Consider the following 22,730-nt stretch of genomic DNA (forward strand, 5'->3'; position numbering starts at 1 on the left):
CACAAACTCTTAAAAAAAATGTTATTTAAAAAAAATATGCTAACTCTTCTTGCCTTTGTAATCCCACTGGATGATCCCCATTTTTTGAAGATCCAAGAGCACACCTATACAGTACATCAAAATAAATCCATATGGCTCCAGTGGCTTAGTAAATGTCTCCTAAAGTGAAATGATGGGTTTGTGGAATAAAATATTCATATTTCAAACTTTAACCTTAATTTAAACTATAAATATGGTCTTCCTTTATAGACGGTTTCAGCAGTAACAAGCGACGTCCGTGGTAAACACGTAACTTCTGGTAAACTCCACTAAGAATAAATACAACAAAGTACTTTAAATGTAGTTTATTTATATAACAAGCAAAATAACAACACGTTGGTTACCTAGGAAACCAAAACATTTGTTATTTTCGATTAGGTATTTGTTCAAGAGTTCAGTTTAGCAAATAGACCATTAAAAAACTGAAACCGGAAGTAAAGGTCGGATCACCGCATGTGCGTCCGATGAAACCATCTATTGGAGAGAGTCCATAAAAAAATTGGAGATCATCCAATGGAAATACAAAGACAAGTAGACCTGGCATTATTTTTTAAATAAATAAATGTTTAGCTGGAGAAAAAAGTTTTTACACTAAAAACTGCTAAACATAATATTGTCAGACAGGTTTCCTGTGCGTGCGCGCGTTTAAGGGCACTCAAAAGTGCACACACGGAGAGACGCGTTTCAACAAGCAAGCGAACATAAAATCAAGGTTTCCTGTTGCTGTCAAGCGGAAACCTTGTATGTCCAAAACCGCTACTTTTCAGGAAATGGAAAGCAAAACTGCATTTTAAAATAATTAAACACTGTGTTGTCAAAGTTGAAGTGGCTTTAAGAAAAAAGCATAAGCTTGAAAATGCCCATTTCCACCATATGGTTAGTTAACTGGAGTCTCTTCAGCCTGGAGATGAAAAGAGATGATGAAAATCTATCTATATATTAATGCTAAATGCGCAGTGAAAAGTGGATTGAGTAGTCAAAAAACTCCAAGGATCAAAGTTCGAGAATTTTAATCCAATGAAAGCCTGTGACACTTTAAACCATTTTTTTAAAATCTTATCAGATTTAGACCACATGTGATGACAAACCAATTTTGTTTCTATAGACGGTTTCATCGGACGCACGTGACACACGTCTGGATCCGAACTTTACTTCCGGTTTCATTTGTTTAATGGTCTGACTAGTTGCTAAACTGATCTCTTGAACAAATGCCTCGTCGAAAATAACAAATGTTTTGGTTTCCTAGGTAATCTATGTGTTGTTTTTGTGTTTGTCATATAAATAAACTACGTTTAAAGTACTTTGTTGTTATTTATTATTAGCGGAGTTTACCGGAAGTTACATGCGGAACTGCGACAGAGGCTTGTTTATGTTGTTACTGCTGAAACCGTCTATAGTGTGTCATGACCGCACACCAGACACCATTAGATTCCCTTCACAAACATACTTGTAGCCAATCAGCAGTAAGGGGCGTGTCTACTACCCGACATTGTTGCCTGGGTTGCGTATGTGTGGGGCGGTTCTATCAACAGAAGGTCCAGATTCTATTGGGGTAGGGGCGTGTTTGTTTAGGTGATTTCAGATATCAACATTGGCTTTCAGAGATCATTTAAATACAAAGTTTGGATTTTATACTCGCCTTATTGTAGTATTCTACTGTATTAAAAAGATGGGTAGCAATAACATTTGTCTACTTATTTAAAAAAATATTTTTTAAATTGACATAAACCAAAAATGATATGATTTTTAAAGTATGCCTTCATGGGTGATAAGAACTTAATTTTGCCCAGGATAAACAAGGGGTAAACAGTTTTTACAGTGACAGTGGCAGAGAAAATAAATCATTATTGTAATCTACCAAATATTTCTGTGATAGAAAATGAGAAGCACTTTTTATATGTTTGTCCTTTGTACATAGATCCACGTAAGAAATATTTAAATTAACTTGTTCTTGTTGGTGATGTCTGCAAAGATGTGTCAAATATTTGTGATTCTGAGTATGCATTGCGATTGGCTTTGTATATAGTACATGCGCTGGTCATATAATTAGATTAGAATATCATTAAAAAGTTGATTTATTTCACTTATTCTATTCAAAAAGTGAAACTTGTATACTATATTCATTCATTACACACAGATATATTTCAAATGTTTATTTCTTTTAATTTTGATGATTAAAACTGACAAATAAGAAATATCACAAAATCAGTATCTCAGAAAAATAGAAAATTGTGAAAAGGTTCAAAATTAAAGAAACCAGAGCCACACACAAATAAGATAAATAAATCAAAAAACCAGCAAAGGCCTTTAAATGGTCTCTCCGTCTAGTTCTGTAGGCTACACAATCATGGGCAAGACTGCTGTCTTGACAGTTGTCCAAAAGACGACCATTGACACCTTGCACAAGGAGGGCAAGACACAAAAAGTCATTGCAAAAGAGGCTGGCTGTTCACAGAGCTCTGTGTCCAAGCACATTAATAGAGAGGCGATGGGAAGGAAAAGATGTGGTAGAAAAAAGTGTACAAGCAATAGGGATAACCGCACCCTGAAGATGATTGTGGGGAAAATTTGGGGAAGATTTACATAGAGTGGACTGCAGCTGTGTTTTCTGAGCTCCAAGGTCAACACAGCCATATACCAGGAATTTTTAAAGCACTTCATGCTTCCTGATGCTAACCAACTTTATGGAGATGTAGATTTAATTTTCCAATAGGACTTGCACACAGTGCCAAAGCTACCAGTACCTGGTTTAAGGACCATGCTATCCCTGTTCTTAATTGGCAGGCAAACTCGCCTGACCTTAACCCCATAGAAAGCAAGATGCGATATGCCAGATCCAAAAATGCAAAAGAGCTGAAGGCCACTATCAGAGCAATCTGGGCTGTCATAACACCTAAGCAGTGCCACAGACTAATTGACTACATGCCACGCCACATTTCCTGCGTTAATTCAGGCAAAAGGAGCCCCAACTAAGTATTGAGTGCTGTACATGGTCATACTTTTCATGTTCATACTTTTCAGTTGGCCCAGAGGTCTAAAAATCCTTTCTTTGTATTGGTCTTAAGTAATATTCTAATTTGCTGCCAGTTATAATCATTAAAGGCGTTCGAAGCGAATCGGTGTGTTGATTTTTTAAATGTGTTTTCAAACAAACTGAGCGTAGTTAACTCCTCCCCCTCCCTTCCGTGCTTTCATGAACGTGCCCAAATCCAACCCCCAAATCCGTCTTGGCGTTTATTGGTTAGAATACTTTGTTATGGTTTCTGGTGTAGGTTTGGCCAGTTTGTTATTATTGCAGTTTGTGGAGGCTGGGCTGTCTACAGAGATCGCGTTTTTTTACAGTTTGATCAGCGGACAGGAAACAAGTAGATAGTGAGGAGATGTTTTCTGTATGTAACAAAAAAATGTTTTATGGTCTAAAACGCGTGAATTCGCTTAGAGAACCATTAAAATTAAAAGAAATAAACATTTGAAACATCTGTAAAAAAAGATGGACGACGCGACGTCGCCTCCCTCCATTGTAATGAATTCAAGCCAAAAATGTCCGACCATGGTCGCTGCCATTTTACGTAAAACTTCAGTTTGGAGCCAAGGCATGCGCAGAAGGAATCGTCCGCTGAGCCACGGTATCAAACTTTTGCCCAAAAGCTCGCGTGACCAATTCAACCACGGCAATAATAACGACACGCCCTGTTTCTATAGCATCAAATTACTGGCTAAAATGAAACTTATCACAAAAATGAACACTTGAACATATATCAGCATGATAACAACTACTTGAAAGGACCAAAACCAACTTTCGGAAATGTTTACTGGAAGTGTAAATCATTTTTTATTTAGAGTCCCATTCGTTTGAATGGAGAGGGTGGGGTTTATGACTTGTACTGCAGTCAGCCACCAGGGGGCAATTAAAGAGCCAGCGGCTTCACTTATCAAGATATATGAGACATACCCGTTGAAATATATCAGTCTTTTTGAATGTAATTAGTGAAAAAAATCCTCTTTTGTATGATATTTTAATTATATGACCAGCACCTGTACATAAAGGAATGAAAAAGAGACTATCTGCTATGTGATGATATCTGTGTAACTATGTGCAGAGAGGCCTTTATTCCTAAAACAAAACTAAACTAAACTAAAACTAAACCAAACATCAATTATTTCAGCTTTCAGATGATGTATAAATCTCAATTTCCAAAAATGTACCTTTTTAATGTGGTCCAGGGTCACATTTACCAAAGGTGACAATATTAGTGGAGTGCACTGTATACATCCCTGTTTCTGTTAACTTTCTTGTTGGTTATCATCTTTGGTTATGTGTAGATAGCTTTGTAGATATCTCCTAAATATCTCACGTTGGAATAGATTAATAAAGACTCCTGCATCATGCATGTAAGGTTACCACAACACACATGAAACATAAATTTTGACAGATGGATTTCCTTTTAGAATGTTGCAATTGTGTGGGCTTACATGGGGTAGATACAAAAGTACAATTAGCTTATTATTTGCTAACTACAACTATCTTTTTGAGCATTGTTATACAGGCCATAGGTTATACAGAGTACATCAATGGATGATTACAGTAATTATGACATTATATTATGAGCTATAATAATAAAACCTGATGATTTGAGTCAAAATACTGATGGGCTGATGTCTCACCCCGACTATCTCTCGCTGTAGAATTTGTTGGGTGGAGTCAGGGTTGATGGACAGCTGCAACCATATGGAGTGTGTAAGGAGAAGACGATCCAAAACGCTCAAACTCCTCTGGAGAGACACATCCATCTGTAATGGAGTGAACAGGGATCAACAAACACTCAATTTTATATGTATAAAAGTAGACTCACAGAAAGTTTCTATAGATCTGTCGATCACAAATTGATTCTTGTGTATTTCTGTATATTTCTCTAATTATGCTTTCAGCTACCCGCAAGAGTACACAATTGTTAACTCCATTTAGCAGCTTATGCAACACTAAAACACAAAAATAGATCTGCATGTGTTGCACATTATGGAAAACAATAATATGCATTATTTTCAATAGTAAAGAAGAGTATCTAATGCTTTTATTCATTCTGCTTCAAATGTTAATCAAATGTATTTTATTTGTCTTTAAAGTCCCTCACACATATTGGTTGTAGATGATCTTGATCATGTCTCATAATATGCTTCCTCTGTTAAAAGACACTTTGGGGGCCTCATTTATTAAGGTTTTTTTGCACAGATTTGGTCTTAGACAGTGCGTACGCTCAAATCCACTCCAACGCTCCAAAAACTCGTCTTTGACGTGGAAAAGTACTTACCTCCACGTCAGGTTCCGACTTGACGTACGCACGTTTCCTTGTGGCAATATTGCAGTATTACAGGCATATTCTTAACTTTTACAGCGTCAACATCATCTGTTTTAGAGCTTAGATCGGGCCCAAAAAACCATAACCGAAGCCCCCGCACGTTGTGTCCGAGCCCGGCCCGACTGACACATTAACCATAATTAGACCCCGAGCCCAATTTAAACCTGACAATGTTTTAATAGTGTGCATTGACGTTCTCAAGTACAATTCAGAGTTGTTTGAACTACAGAAATCTGTTCAGAATTATCTGAATGAACTAATGCAACAAGGACGAAGCATGTAAACTGCACTGTTTGTTTATTCAGAATAGAAATGTAATAATAAAAAAAAAACATGCAACAATGATGCACAAAGAAAATGAACAAGAATGAACTGTGGAAAAGGCCTATAGGAGAAGGCCTACTATACTCCAAAATAATTTAACAAGGTTTTAGAAATAGATTTTAAACAACATATTTTGGCCTATTTTGATGTTTTAAAATGTAGGCCTATTCTGATGCAAAAAGGTTGCGCCCAAGCTATAGGTTCAGAAAATAATTTTTTTGTCTTAATTAAAAAAAAAAAAGCAAAATTGTATCGTGGTGTTTAACGCACATGTAAATGTTACAGAACATGTGCTTTATTGAATGAAAGTAAAAATGATCAAATTTAATGATTAAAACGACATGAGAGGAACTAAATTGTAAACCTTCATGCAACATTTAATATTGATGGGTATTTCAAAAATGCATATAAATTATTCCCATACATCGATTTTAATGTTAAACATCTGTAAATCCAAATGAATCCATATGGAATATATTCCAACAGTTTAAGATACGATCTTTGAATTTTAAAGTCGAAAATATCTTATTTTTACACTGCCGCGCAACAAAACTTTAAAGACACAAATATTAAGTTTACGTGTAAAACTATATTTAAATGAAATCCGTGAATTGAAAGGTCAACAAATAATCGCCTGTGATGTCAATAAAGTTTCCATGTTAAAATTTAGAAATATTAAAAACTTAAGCAAACAACAACAAATATGTTTTCTTACCACTCGCCATTGTAGCAGTCAGAGAATTTGACCTTTGATAATTTAATATTTTTATGCTAATTAATTAAATTAGGGGCGTTTACAAGGCAGAGTTCTAAGAGCATTCAGCTGCGCACAATTTTAAGATCATTTGTGATTTATAAACTGCACATCTGGAAAAGAGGCGTACGCACGGCACGTCTTTTTGTGCGTACGCTCCTTTTATCTGAATCACACGTACGATCATTTCAGAAATAGTCTTAGATGAAATGTAGGATAGTTCCTACGTCACACTTTTATAAATGGGGCCCTGGAATTCATATTTTTAAAGCACAAATCTACACACATTTATTGGTGAGGAGCTATTTTTGTCACTACAAACATTTAAAAGTCCCTGTGAACAGGAAGTCGCGATCGACCTTAATTGATAATTCCGTATTGTGACGTATTTCCGAATGAAACGAAATATCACAGAAGAAATTATTTCTTGTGTTTTCAACTGTGAATTAATTGGATATAGAAAAGTAGGAGTTTCATTCAGAAATGCAACTTGCAGCATACTGACTGTTGGAGGCGGGGGGGTTAAAGGATGCTCTGTTAAAGCCGCCAAGCTGACATCATCAGGGGGATCGCCACAAGAGGGCAGAAGTTTCAGATTTTGTTTAAAGTTTGTGATGGCAAATTAATAAAAAAGACCCACACGGTTAAATTGTTTATAATGAACACTGCAATATTACATTAAAGCTGATATCCTGAGCTTTGGCCTCTCTATGTCCATCTCTGTTTAAACTGTACAACTGTAGTTATTTGCAAAGTAATCTTGAGTACATTATGCCTCATCCTCCTGCTCTGTGGGGATGAATCTGTCGGTGATCATCGGAGAGCGGATCTGTTATTATATATCGACATGACAGTTAGGAGTGCATCCTTAAAGTTATATAACCAAATACATGTCATCTGAACAAGTATTATATAATTTTCCATGTTTAAAATCCATATCCATTCTGCACAATTACCCTCAAAATTAGCATGGAAATGTCTGAGCCAACAAACTGTACGACACACATACACACACAATGAGTGCCACAGCAGTCACTTCTTCAAACGGTCTCTTTCTATATCTCGCTGTGATGGCACTGTGTGGGCAGCCCAAGAGGATGCTTATGCATAACAGCAGATGGTTGTCATGGCAACAGATGCCTACACGTCCTACCAGGCAGTCCCACTCAGGCACAGACACCTACTCACCCATAACACACATGCACACACAAGACAGACTGCGCTTTAAGATGCGAGGAACTGTTGGCAAAGAAGAGAGGATGTTTTAATTTCTCTTTCTCTTGCCCTTTTTGTCAGAGAGCTCTCCTGCACAATCAGGGCACTTCATGTTATTTTTATCTTGTTTTTTAAAGCCCACACCCCCATCACTTCCTGTGCGGTTCTTATATTCAGGTAGGTTCAGAGGATGACTGCATAGTAGATGTGGCAAGTGGCAAGTGATGTCATTAAAGTGATTATGCAAATGTGCTTTATCTGTGGTAAGTAGAAATAGTTACAGTTTTATTAAAGGATTAGTTCACCCAAAAATGTTTTTTGTTTTTTTTTTGATAATTACTCACCCTGATGGTTTTCAAAGCAATCTGACTTTTTTCTTTTGTGAACCACAAGAAATATTAAATGTGTATGTGTATAAATGTGTGTAGTGCATAGTTCATGTTTTGCATAATAAAATGGAACCTGATAATGTCAGTCACTAACATCTTTTATGTTTCATAATTCATAGTAATTCATCTAGGTTTGAAATAGCATGCAGTGATTAGATAAAAAAACTTACATCAAGTAAACAATTTTCTAATTCCCGCACAAGCTGTGTCAATCGCACACACTGTAAAAAAATGCAGCATGAAGTTAAAACAAGTCAATTCAACATACTATTTTAAATTTTGGCTTGTGATAAGTTGATATAACTTTTGAAATCTAGTTGAAACTGTTTAACTTTTAAAAAATGATTTGACAAAAATGCTGTTTTTTACAGTGCATACTAATGGTGTACCGGATCGCAGTTGATCCGTGATCCGTACGGACCCAAGGTTCTGCTCGCATGTGATTCGCGGATTAATTCGCAAATTTTAATTAGGAAAAGGTTTATCATTTGCACGTGTTTCAAAGGCTTGCAAATGGTAACACACAAGTGATTTTAATCTATTTATCTGCAAAAAGGTGCCAAAGTGAGCAGTTTTCATATGCACAGATGCACATGTGGTTGAATGTGTCCGTTCCAACTCCAATCAGACGTGATCAACCCTATGCCCTTTAAGAGCATTAAGAGAGAGTTGCGCTACTGTGTCTCATACTGTCGTCCATTAAAATACATTTGGCGAATAGAGCAATGAAAAATAATGTAACGTTTTTTATGTGGAATGGCTTATGTGGCGCCGTTTGGAATTTGCCCTCCGTCTGTGTGTGTGTGTGTGTGTGTGTGTGTGTGTGTGTGTGTGTGTGGCACTCAAAAGTGCATACACGGGTTGCGAGTCGCATTTCAAAAAGCAAGCGAACACAGAATCTTTCTGTTCTTGACAGGACACATACAAACAAAATGATCTTGAAATTCCTCAATATTCTTTATCTAATAAAAACATTTGTTTATGTCTTAAATGTGAGTTAGCAAAAACGCGCTATTCACACGTAGTTGAACATTTGAGTTCACTTGCGCGTGAAAGCCGTGAATGAAATTCTAGTCATTTGAGACATTTGGGAAATTCACATCATGGGAGGGGCTTCTGTGACTCAGCTGAGACTCCGGCACTCCGCTCGCTTCCAGTAATCACGTCACTACTATAGCAAGGTCCTGGGGTGCGTTTCCCAAAAGCATCGTTAGCCAACAAACATCGTAAGTTCCATCGTTACTAACATCGTTCAACGATTTGGTGTTTCTCAAAACCATTGTTCAAACCAACATTCGCAAACTGCATTTCTAACTTGTGTCGTTGGAACGACAGCTCTTGACCTGTCGTTAGAAGCATCGTTCCTTGTTATTATCATATGTAGACTTACGTTGATCATGCTTTTGAACAAAATAAGCAAAACACATGTAGTACAGTCTATATCCATAATTCTAAATATATTACAATTTTATTTTACATCTTTACATTTGTAAACAGAATGAAAGCGCTGCATTTGAAAACTGTGCATGTGCGCAGCCTACGAGCTTTAAGACCCTGGGGAATCCCTGGGAAGAGTGACGTAAGAGGGAACTTTTGCGTGAATTAAATATCTTGAAAATAAACAACAGATAACTAAATCATGATAACAAAATCAGTCTTCCGATGCAATATATGTTATTTACAGCAATAATCTGATATTAAATCGATTTGCACAGATTAATTAGTACTTCACCTCCCACGTGACATCATCAACTATGTTTCAAACAAAAAAATGTGCGACAAAGTTACTATGCTTTCGGGAAACAGTCGTGACAATGTAGTTCGTTTCTCCAACGATGCGTCGTACTATGGTCGTTCAGCAACGAGTTACGTGGTTGTTTGAAAAATGCACCCCTGATTGGTTAACGTGGTGTGGAAATCCACCAAAGTTCAGATTTTTCAACTCGCGCGTTTCCCGCACCAACGCTCAATTTGCACGGAACACGCCATCCGCCCCGCAGGATGCCTAATCGCGTCTTTGCATTGACTTAACATGTAAATCACTCGCGCTTGCCGCGTCAGTACTTTTGTAAAACTCAGGATTTTTTTCCAGGGGAATATCGCCTTCAGTTAAGGTGCTTATATAACCATAGATGAACTTTCTTTTAGCTGTATATTGAGTCTTAGAGCCTTTCCACACAGAGACGCGTTGAGCTGTATATGTACAAAATTTTTATCAAATAAGCGTTTCATCCAGACGAATCTGGCGTTTTTGGAGGCTGAATCCGTCATTTTTTAAAACCGGTTCCCAGGGAGGATAAATCTGAAACCGACACCTTTTCATGTTCATGTATATATTAGTCCTTTTCTCGCACAAATTACGGGAAATACATAGAAAAATGTGTGAGTTTTCTTATAATTCCGGTATTTCGCTACACGCACATGCATTTATTTTCTGATCTGATCATGAACTTGACCATGACGCCCGCTGTTCTATGAAGCGGGTGATCAATCTCAGTTTCAGCACAGATAGTAAAGAGCTCCCTGTTTCTGCATTATTCCAGTTTGCACACATTTCTTATCATGAATGTTGATCTGTATATAAAACCCCCATGTCAAAGAGCTGAACGGTACTTTGTTGCAATGACACATGGATCCTCATTACGACACACCCCTTATTAAGGCATTGTTTCTGCCTTTTGTTCACACAGGACACATTTCATGAGTACTCTGAGTTAAACTGAAGCAACAGATAATGTGGGTGTCAATACCATATTATTATATTTTGTATATAAATATATCATTGTTTATAGTTGTAAAATATTAAATTATTTTTGCTCTCTTTCATTAAAAACGGTCACAGCAAACATTACTCAGGCTTCTACTGCTCACAAACTGCTCGTCACAGACATTGAAGCTTGGTGTGAATGATCGACTTTTATATGGTGGTGGTCACTTAGCATAAAGTAAAACAAGCTTTCACTCTTTGGCAAAGTACCAGCAACATGAGAAGTGGTGGTATGCAAGAGAAAGCGAAGGTATGCTGAAAAGCTTTAAATATACAAGTACTGCGAGCACTGGTTTAGCTACTTAAATCGTGCATTGCTCTTTTATATCACCATTACAACCTGAAGGCTCACGTAGCACTCGCACTCTCCATCTGTATAATATTGTAACTGTGCCTTCTTTGATTTGATTGGCCATCACATCATTTTGACATTGACAAGTGCTTTTAGACTGCTAACTAACACGAGCAAGAGCGTCAAAGTGGTCAGAAGTCCTTCATTTTCAACGAGCAAGCTCCGGCGATCAGTGGCACGTCATGTACGGTGTGAGCGTCGAGGAGAGTTGAAATCAGCTCAACTTTATGGTAACGAGCTATGACGCGGTTCGGTGGCAACCAATCGAAATCTCTGCTTGAGAGGATTCCAGATAATGAATTTGAGTGTCAGAGTATCCACTATTCTTTTCTATAGTGTCGTTGGCAGGGCAGCCAGATCTTTTTTTGACGCTCTTGCCAGTGGCGGTGTGAACGCACAGTAAGGCAGGCCAGATATTGTACAATATTTACAGTTATTAGACAATTATTTCATGACTTTTAATACACACCACAAACTTAATGGTGGGAGCGGCCCAGCATTGGAAAATGGACGTGTGGAGTGAGAGCATACGAATGAAGTCAATTGGATGAGATGCATGAGAGTTGGCAGCCCTGCATAACATAATTCAAGTTCTGAATATTGATTGTTTTTTCGATGTGTACATTTAAGACCTCTAACAACCATCAAAGGGTTACATTACTGCCCCAGCTGACTTCACCACCCACAAACACAAGTCATAAACACCCTGGAAGAGAACAACAGAGTCTGTGAAATGAGCAACACAAACCCTTCATACTGTAGAAAATCAGACGGTGCAGTAACCTCCATACCGCAAATCCTGACCATAACATCAGAGGAGAGAGAAAGTGAATGAGCGGTGATGTCCATTTGCAGCACAGGCCTCCTTATATAAAACTCTGAGCAGCCTACACAGACAGTTATGCAATTAAGCCACGTACAGGGATCAACACAGGAAAGAAGAAGTTTCTCCTCTTGAAGAACTTTTTTTCCTGAAGCTATTTTTGAAACTGAGTTCAGGAGGAATATAATTATGAACCAAGGAGGTCTTGAATTTTTATAAGCACAAAACAAATCTCTGGCATTTTTGGTTCCAATGGCTGCTGAATTGTTACAGAGAAAATGTTATCATTCATAGCTGAGGGACTCATTATTATTATTATTAATTTAGGTAAAAAGACTTCTCTTCCAAGGGGTAGAATTCAAAATATGTGTTTGGAGTGTCATGTGTGTTGCTCGTCATGTCAAAATATGTGTTTGTCGTGCAGTGGCAGCTGGTGGCTTCTGTTTTTTGAGGGCGCATGATGCGAAGTTCGTCACAACACGTATGTAGCTTGTCATGTGTGTGGGCACGTTATTGGTGACGAGCCCTGTGTCAACCTCTCCTGATCCAAATTACAACATGGCCACCTCTCCAGAACCAGATCTCTTTGCCGCTGGTCCAGAGCCCACTCACAACTTGGTCACCAAACCAGGGTTTCCAGCCTTCATCTGTGCTGTCCTGAACCCAAGATGGTGCATTGAAGGCACAGGAGTCTGACACCCAGTCTGGTGGACCCTCCACTGGTTTCTGTGCATGCAGCTGGAACTCCCATGGTCCCAAGTCTGGTGGTCCCTGAGTCTTCAATTCTTCCAGTTATAAACACAACCTTGTAGTTTGTTTTGTGAGTGACCTCCAGAGGTCATTGTAGTCATTGAGTCCATTCCTGAGCTTCGTGTCACAGCCAAGATGGCTGAGCCTGACTCCTCTGAGCTTCCTGTCACGGACAAGATGTCTGAGCCTGAGTCCCCTGAGCTTCCATTCACGACCAAGATGTCTGAGCCTGAGTCCCCTGAGCTTCCTGTCACTGCCAAGATGGGTGAACCTGAGTCCCCTGAGGTTCCTGACACATGACCAAGATGGTTGAACCTGCGTCCTCCGTGTCAACATCCCAAGCCTAGATCCTAAGTCGTAGGCCGTTCCTAAGTCCTGTGCTTCCTTTCCTCCCCGGCTTCCTGCCTCTTGCCAGGGTCAGCTTTCTGCCCCATGCCAAGGTCTTCCTGGATCCCTGCCCTGTGCCGGCGTCTTCCTGGCTTCCTGCCCATGCTCTGGTGTCTTGCCCTGCTGGCTCCAGGTTCTCTCCGTTTACATGTCTGGAAGTTGGGGGGGGGTTCACCACAGCTGCCTCTGTTGGCCACCAGAGGCTTTGTTCTATAGAGCCTCAGGACTTACCACAATTCCTTGCACTAAAGCAACAGTCACACTACACTTTGAGCATGCAAATATTTTTTCGCGAGGGGGCGGAGAGCAGTTCATCAATATGAACTTTGGCTTCATCCATTTGTGCTTTTTAGTAAAAAAAGTCTCTCAGTGATGTACCGGTTCTGTACTGATCACATATGTTCACGTGATACAAATTCACTACGCAAGGACCTGCAATATCATCAATATCATCGCACGAGCTTGCGTTTTCAGTCTGACATATGTACTTGCATTGGTAAAAATTGCAGAATGAAAAAAGCTGTTTGAATCAACCTCAACAAAGATACAGTATGACTGTACTTTTCTAGAAATGCTTAAGTGTTTTGACACCATTCAACACTTTAGCATTGTGTGTATAAATAATAATGCATTATAGATTTTCAAAAATATTCTTCAAACTTTTATTTTTATTTTATTTTCTTAAAAAAAATGTATGTTAAAGCAACACTATGTAGTTTTTTACCTTTAAATAATGTCTCTAAAATTATCTCAGTGATAGAATAACTTTTAACTGGCCAAATTGTACTGTTGCTGCAACCTGAGCAGCCTCCTAGCTGCTACAAGCACACTCTGAAAGTGGGGGTGGAGGGTAGAGCACACAGCCCCGCCCCTCCCCCTGCCTGCAGAAAAGTGTCTGATACCAGGCACTGTTGCGCTTTTCAACCACATGGGGAGCTGTAAGTCATTTTTACATGGAAACTACATAGTGTTGCTTTAAATAGCCTGTATTTAGTCGGAGACTCTAATGTAGCAGGCAGTGCTCCGACATGTAGCACAGATGTGCTTTCAAGGACCCGAGTCCCATTCCCCTCTTTCCACAAGGCAAAAATGCCCCCAAAACAACTTAAAAAAAATCTGTATTTATCCTACTAATATGCCATCTGTTTATTTTCATCATGTCATCTAACAACAAGCATTTTACAGAGTACAGTCAGAAGATAGAATATAAATATTTTCCTGAAAATACCTTCTTTTGCCTGCTGGATTTGCATAAGCAAATACTTAAGCGTCTACAGTTGGATCATTATTGTGGTGATTATTTTGTTTCAGCTGGCAACTATTCTTTTAACCCTATCTAATGCAGTGTGTACCTTCTTCAGAAGGAGTAAATTACTGGCATAAATCAAACACATAAAACAGTTAGGCAGATTGCTGAAACCACAGGAATTAGGTTAAGAACACACCATTAAAAAATGGAAGAATGGATGTGGACTGTGAACTTTGCAGAAGAAATGTCTGAAAAAATCTTGAATAACTCCCTAGTCATCAATACAAGATCTCGGCCAAAGAATGTATGCAATACTGGACAGAAAGAAATTGGTATTGCAAAACATTGTAGAATAATGCCATGATGAATACATGCTGTAATCAATATGAGATAGGCTTTATACAACCACATTTAAATAAAGGGGAAAATAAACAGCATATAGCAAAATTTTTCAAATCTTCAAAAGTCATACAAATACCTTTGTGTACAAAACAAGCTGAAATTGTTGTAATTCACTGATAACATTTCTGAAGCTCTTCAATTGAGGAGATGAGATGTAAACACATTTAAACGCTCCGGCAAAAATTAGATAATGATATTAACCAAATATTAACCAAAGTACGTATGTTTATCAAATACCTTCAACTTAGCTTAATCCCGGCCTCAGGCCATTCAGAAATATCTGCCTAATCATGCTTTTTTGGTAACAGCGAATAGGTGGCCACCATTTTGGAGTGAAAATGGCAACTGGACAACAAATTCACAGAAACAGACAGAATGGAAATGAACGATATAGAACAGCTCAGTTATCCACACAGTTGGGCAGGAAACCATTTATCAGAAGTATGGTGGTTGTGAGTGAGTGCAGGGGAGTAGTGTGAGACAGAGAAGTGCAAAACCTCAATCATCTACATGGTTAGACACTTTATAGCCTACAGATCAGAATCCTTCACATCTTACGCACCCAAAATTGCTGAATCACAGCCGAATCAGAAGCTCAATGGAACATTTCCCCAATTTACTCATTTGTAAATTGTATGATACCTACCTTTAATGTATTACACTGCAAAAAAATGACTTACTTACTTTATATTTTTGTCTTGTTTTCAGTAAAATATCTAAAAATTCTTAAATTGAGATAAGGAAAATAAGTCTAGTTTATAGACAAAAAATATAAACTTTAAGTAAATTAGTGCTTAAAACAAGCAAATAAAAAAAAATCTGCCAATGGCATTAGAAAAATGTTCTTGAAATAAGTTAAATTTGTTCATAATTTCGTAATTTTCTTATTCCATTGGCATTTTTTTTGCTTATTTAAACACAAATTCGCTTAAATTTTATATATTTTTTTGTCTAAAAACTAGTTTCCTAGGTCATTTGCTCATCAAGAAAATACATCTTAAATTAAGAATTTTTAGATATTTCTACTGAAAACAAGACAAAAATACTAAGTAAGAAAGTCATTTTTTTGCAGTGTATTTTATCGGTTGTGGAATCTAACTATTAAGTACACATCAGTAGTTCTACTACTTAATTGAGTATTTCCATTTTATGCAATTTTACACATTTACTATTACTATTATTACTACTACTCCACTAGGTCTGAAATATACAGTATTGTACGTTTTAATCACCTGGAACATACTAAAAACATGATCTCATAGAACATGATGCATTGCTGTGTATGTCAAAACTGAATAATTAAATCATTTTGGAGATAGTGGCTGTGTTATTTGACATAAAATTAGTATTTTGTTTTGTTTTGTTTACAATCTTGCTTTAACGGACATTAATACAAGACAATTCTGCAACAACTGTTTACTGTCAAGCTGTTATATTCCTGTTTTACTGTCCAACATTCCCAATTTTTCTGAAAATTTTCCTTATTTTATTTTCATATGTTGGTATTAATTTTCTGGTGTTATTTCTGATCAGCAGATTGCTTTTAACTATTTCCCCGCCACTGACGAGTTATCTCGTCAATTAAGAAAAAACATTTGCATGAAAAAACTTGTTCCTGATTAGTTTTTATGGTTATCTGTAATACCGCAAATATCCACTAGATAACCCATTTTATAAAAAAACTAAAGCAAAAAAAGTTTGATAATCGTTCTGAATCTGATCGCTAACAAAATTCCTTCAGAAAAATGCTTTTTTAAAGCTTTTTGCTACAAAAATATTTTTGAAGAAAAATACCCATATTTAAGAATTTATAAGCAGAGAAAAATATATAGATAGGATAAAAAGTTTTTCCCCCGTTTTGTATGTTTGTTTGTTTGTTTGAAAGCAGAGGGTCTGTTCAATTTGTATGTTTATCGGTGGAGCCGATTACTTTTTTTCCGAGAGCGCTCAATGTGAAGTTCGTCACACAACATGTTGCCCGTTGTGTGTGGTTCCTTTTATCAAAATATGTTTTCTGCATGTCGAGAGATGCTGTGTGCATCATGTGTTTTGTCAAAATAAGTGCTTGCTGCAGGCGTCAAAACCGTTTATGAGAGACCTAAAGAGAGACCTCGCGTTTGCCAGATACTCGCATAATCTCATGCGTAATCAGAGTTTACTGTTAAGGGAGTGTCTTGCGTGTATTTTGTGAAAAAAGGAACCACACACACGACACTCCGAACACCTAATTTGAATTAGCGCCCCTCAGATGAGCAGTCACAAGCCGCCACTGATGTTTATATATTTTTAGAAGTAAAAATGCGCACGGGCAACTTTAAAAAAAATTAGTTAACCAATTTATAAATCGTAATAAAATATTTTTTTGACTAAACTTTGATTCAGTTGGCAAGATAGACAATTGAATTGGGTTAGGGCGCACTCACACTATCCAAACCAAACCGCGCTCGGGCGCGTTTGACCCCCAAAGCCTGGTTTGTTTGACAAGTGTGATCGCTCTGTTCCGCGCCCGGGCGCGGATTGGTTAATCAAGCCACGGCCGGGTTGCAGAGGTGGGCCGGAGCGCGGTTCACTTGGGCTCAGGCGCGGAAGGCTGTGGTGTGAGCGCATTCGCGCCTGAGCGCGATTCAAAAGGTGAAGACGTCAGCTGCGCGACCACTCACCTTCATCTGCCGCCGTAAAAACCTTTTGATGCGCGCAGCGGGGTTACGTGAATGTCCGAGCTGCGCACGTGACAGATCAACTAAGCAATATGATGACATGTGAGAAGGTTGTCTGTAATCGCGCACCAAACGACTCTGAATAAAAAACACAGACTTATCATTACGGTGGGTTCCAGTGTTAAGAGAGAGCTTTACTTCCTGCTTTTTTCAAAACAATCGCATTTTAATGACGAAAGCGCGCCCGGACTCGGATCGACAAAAAGTACAGTGTGAGTGCGTGCACCTGGGGGAGTAGGGAGGGGTGACAATCGCGCTGGGGCATGGTTTGGTTTGGTTTGGATAATGTGAGTGCGCCCTAGTCTCTTCCACTAATAAATGGTGTTTCTGTGCACATATTATCTGATTCTCTATCTGATTCTGTGTTTTAATTGGTTCTACATTTTATCCTTGCAACTGCAAGAAATGTAAATTTTGGCACAAAGGTTTTTACATGCATATGCACGTTTACAGTCACTGTTTATGAGCTACAACATTTGCACACAAGTAAATAAATTAACTCAATTAGAATTGTAGAAAGGAGTTATGTAGCCACAATCTGAGTTCAGGTGGTCACTGTCTGGTGCTCTGCGTAAATGGAGACCTGACACGAATGAAGATTTGACACGAGGACAGTCTGTCAGACAACTCCAGATTTACTGAACTTCTGAGATATCTCTCAGCATATCCAGTAACAAGCACAAAGCGTCAGAGAGAGAGAGAAAGACGTGTTAGAGAGACAGAGAAAGATATGGTCTGGATTCAGCAAGTAGAAATGTGTGGGAGATTAAAAACACGTCGCAGCAAAAGCCTGTAGGGGAAGATCTCCAGGGACATGAGCGAGAGAGGAAGAGAGGGAACGGAGAGGAAAGCGGAGGAAAGCAAGGAAGAGAACGATGCATCTTCAACTGTAAAATGAGCAGCAGCACCTGTCAGAATAATGGAGCTCAGACAGAAAGTAGCAGTAAGAAATTGGGTCTGTTATGATTGCAGTGGGGAAGACTGTGAGAAGGAATTGTGGTCACGTGGAGGCTACAGACATCAGGAAACTTATCACCACATTTCTCATCTGACACTACCACGAAAACAAAATGAATATGCTTATGACCCAAAATAGGGATGAGACATATAAGACCATATATAAAAATGAGACACGTAAAGTTGCCCTAATGAAAACTGAAAATTTTAAGGATGGGAAAATCTTAATTCAACAGTGGTGCCCAATGACTTCTTTTTTGAGGGCGCTCGATGTAAAGTTCGTCACAACATGTATGTAGCTCATCATGTTTGTGGTTCTTTTCTTCAAAATATGTGTTCTGCGCATCAGGAGATCCTGTGTGAATCACGTGTCTTGTCAAAATAAGTGCGTGCTGCAGATGCGTCTGGGGTTTATGATAAAAGAGACACTCGCGTTTGCTAGATACTAGCATATTCTCATGGGTGTGTCTTTAAGGGAGTGTCTTGCGTGTATTTGGTGAACGTGAGCGTCTCTTTTATCATAAACGGTTTTGACACGTGTTCACCAGGAACTTATTTTGACAAAACACCTGATGCACATGGTTCACATGACGCAACAAACGCATATTTTGAAAACGCAAGCAACACACACGACACTCCAAACACTTATTTTGAATTAGCGCTCCTCGGATGAGCAGTCACGAGCCGCCACTGCAATTCAATTCACTAATTTCAACTGGATTCAGTTTAATTCTTAAAATTTATGTTCAGTTCAGTACAGTTCAGCTCAGTGAATTAAACTCAGCAATTCAGTTCTTTTAAACATAATCCAATTCCATTTAAGTCAGTTCTGTTACAGGAATAGTTTACATTTTTTCGTAATTTACACATTCTAAAGCCATCCCAGATATGTTAACAACTAGTCACGAGACACATAAAAACCAGTGAGATCTGAACAGAGGTGGTAAGGGACTCGGTACATTTTCTTTGTTACATTTACTTGAGTAAGATTTTGGAAAATATGTACTCTTAATCAGTGATGGGCAGTAACGCGTTAGAAGTAACCCGTTACTGTAATCGGATTACTTTTTCAAGTAACGAGTAAAGTAAGGGATTACAGTTGCAAAAACAGCATTTAGATTACTGTTACTTCCCTGTTAGCAGGCTGCGTTACTGCGTTATTTAACTTTGATTTTGTTTTGTGAGTCTCATGTCGTGCCGTGAGTCGAGTGACAATGACGTATGAGTGCCGCGCCGTCAGTCAGTGTAGTGTTGAACATGAACAGACAACATGGAGCGCGGAAGAGAACAAAACCATGCAGCGTTTAATGCTTGGAAGTACCAACATTACTTTGAGTTTAACTCAGCTAAAGGTGACAAAAACATCAGCGCCCGCTGTACACTCTGCGTGGGAATAAAACTTTTATCTACAGCGAAAAATTCTACCTCAAATATGAGCAAACACCTAGCAAGCCAGAACAGAAATGTGAAACGTACTGAAAAAAAAACCTGAACCCCCAGCTGACATGACTGCTGTGGCTCCATCTCATACAATGTTATCACGTAAATAGTCATCAGATTGTATATTATATTACAAGACGTTCATGTGAAATCTGATGTAAACAACAGACTATATATCTATATTTCACGCATTTGTGGATAAAAATGGTCATGGATGTATTGTATTAGACGGTTTTCATGGGTTATTCACACATCTGAAACAGACTGGATTCGACTCGCGATCGTTATATCAACATAAAGGTAAAAAGTGCTGTTTATATTTTGCATGTCGTCATCTGGACTTCTGTCACAAAATACTACATTTATGATGCTAGAGCATCTGTATCTCAAGAGACCATACTCTCATGCTAAACCCATAGACCTTTTAAACTATGTATAGTAATGTTAATATTATTAATATTTGTATACAGTAGGCTATATAGATTTTGTTAGGAGCGTTAAAAAATTTGATTCAATTTTAGATAATGGAATATGCAGAAAGAATAGAATTAGTCTGAAAGGTCTGTTGCTTAATAGCATATTCAGGTTGTGCATCATGTTTTTGAAAAGTAACTTAGTAAAGTAACTAGTAAAGTAACTAATTACTTTTGAAAATAAGTAATCAGTAAAGTAACTTGATTACTTTCTTTGATAAGTAATCAGTAACTAATTACTATTTCTAAGTAATTTGACCAACACTGCTCTTAAGAGTACATTACAAAGCAAAGTAAAAACGTAGAGTGGATAGAGTAGTGGGATCGGCAAAGACCTCAGAGACGGGAATCAAACTCTGGTCACTGTGAGCATACTGGGGCAATATATCGACACACTAACCATGGGCTATCGTCGCTTAAAGGGATGGTTCACCCAAAACAGAAAATTCTATCACAATTTTCTTACCCTTATGTTGTTCTAAATCTGTATGAATTTATTTTTTTTCTGATGAACACAAAAGAAGATATATGAAAAATGATGATAAGCACACAGCTGATTGTAATCATTGACTTCCATAGTAGGAAAAACCTGTGTGCTAACCATTGTTTATTAAAATATCTTCCTCACATTTATCACAATAATTGTATATTTGTTTTCCTACTATGGTTAAGGCACCTGTGTGCTTACCATCATTTATCAAAATATCTTCCTTTGTGTTTATATATATATATAAAAAAACTCATACAGGTTTATAACAACATGGGGGTGAGTAAATTATGACAGAATTTCCATTTTCGGATGAACTATCCCTTTAAGTGTTATTAGCTACAAAATCGTATTTATTTTAGTATGGTTAATAGACCTAAATCTGAATATGGTCTGAATTATTAGTGCAGTGATGGTGTTATACACTTTTTAAGCGTCTGATGAATGATGACACACCGCAGCCGTGGCGGATTGTGCTTGGGCCTAAAACAGGCCTGAAATGACAGATAAGATGAGTGGGATGTGTTAAACCAGAGGTCCTAATGCCAGCTGCCCACTAAGAAATCTGAAAATAAAGCTGCCCTGAAAGTCATGATGGGAGTCACAGGTAGGAGAAAAATAAAGAAACCCAAAAAAACTCACAGATGAATGACTAAATACAAATATGACTTTTTATAAATCCAAATACATTTCCTTTTTACTGTACTTTGTACAAAGGTTTTAATGTTTCAAATCATTCTCAGGAACTTACAAGATGGTAAAGTCAGCAATTTGATATGTTATGTACGATATGAGCTAGATGTGTTATTATATAATATATCACTAAATAAAAACATATTATATTAATTATATACAAATACATAACAGACATTATATTAGGAAAACCTTAGTAGTACTGGGTTAGATCCCTAGAGATTTTGGTCAACGTTGACACGTTTTTGCAGATTTGTTAGCGGGATATTTACATTTGTAAACCCATCCCAAAGGATTTTTATTGCATTGAAATCTGGTGGCTATGGAGGCCATTTGATTAAAGTAAACTCATTATCATCTTCAACAAACCAGTTTGCATTGATCTGAGCTTTGTGATATTGGCTATATGCTCAATTTTCTTTTGAAGAGCCTATGCCCACTAGCTTCACTTTTCTGCTCTTAGCTGAAATGTCTGGCACCGGCGTGGTCTTCTTATGCTGCAGCCCATCTACCTCAGTAACAAGTAGTTATTTGAGTTACTGTCGGTTCTCCTGTGACCTTTGCCATCAACAATGCATTTTCCACCAGAGAACTGCCACTCACCAAATACTTTTCTCTATTCTGTACAAACCCTAGAGAATTCCAGTAGTTTGAGCAACATAGACGATTTCAGAAATACTCAAACCCTCAATCTGGCACCAACCATGCAACATTCCAACTAATTTAAATTCCAGCAAAAACTTTAGTAGATCCTCTTGATTAGGCCTATATGCCTAAGGGGGCGTGCACACCAAAGCTTTTTTACGTGGCTGAAAACGCCCGGCGGACGCCGACTGGCAGCTTTATTTCATCCGACTGCCAGCTTTTTTCAGCTGAGCGCTTTGGTTGCTGTGATACTTCTGCTTTGTTTATCAGTTGTTGTACGATGCACCGGTTTGTTGTTGTGATATTTGTCCCACCCCTCCTACCCTGTGATTGGGCAGCCACGTGATAACTGACATTGAGTATGTTTACATGCACAGAATAAGTGGATAACTATCAAAAATCTGCTTATTATAAAAAACTGTTTTCATGCATTTACATGCAAACCAATAAACCGGCTATGCAGACAACTGCGTTTACACGGGACTTGGAGATTTGTCAGGTTTCTCGCAG

At 38.0% G+C, this 22,730-nt stretch overlaps 1 protein-coding gene across 1 annotated transcript in view; it reads right to left on the reverse strand.

Annotated features, from left to right (window-relative positions):
• The window catches only part of rin1b (Ras and Rab interactor 1b), a 42,167-nt gene that overhangs the window by 12,148 nt on the left and 7,289 nt on the right, over positions 1 to 22,730 (reverse strand). Inside the window, exon 2 of the mRNA XM_055195315.2 lies at positions 4,705 to 4,830. Coding sequence (XP_055051290.2) covers positions 4,705 to 4,830 — 126 coding nt within the window. The remainder of the gene's footprint in view (positions 1 to 4,704; positions 4,831 to 22,730) is intronic.

Source organism: Misgurnus anguillicaudatus, chromosome 21 (assembly GCF_027580225.2).
Source record: "Misgurnus anguillicaudatus chromosome 21, ASM2758022v2, whole genome shotgun sequence".
In the NCBI taxonomy this organism is placed as follows: Eukaryota; Metazoa; Chordata; class Actinopteri; order Cypriniformes; family Cobitidae; genus Misgurnus; species Misgurnus anguillicaudatus.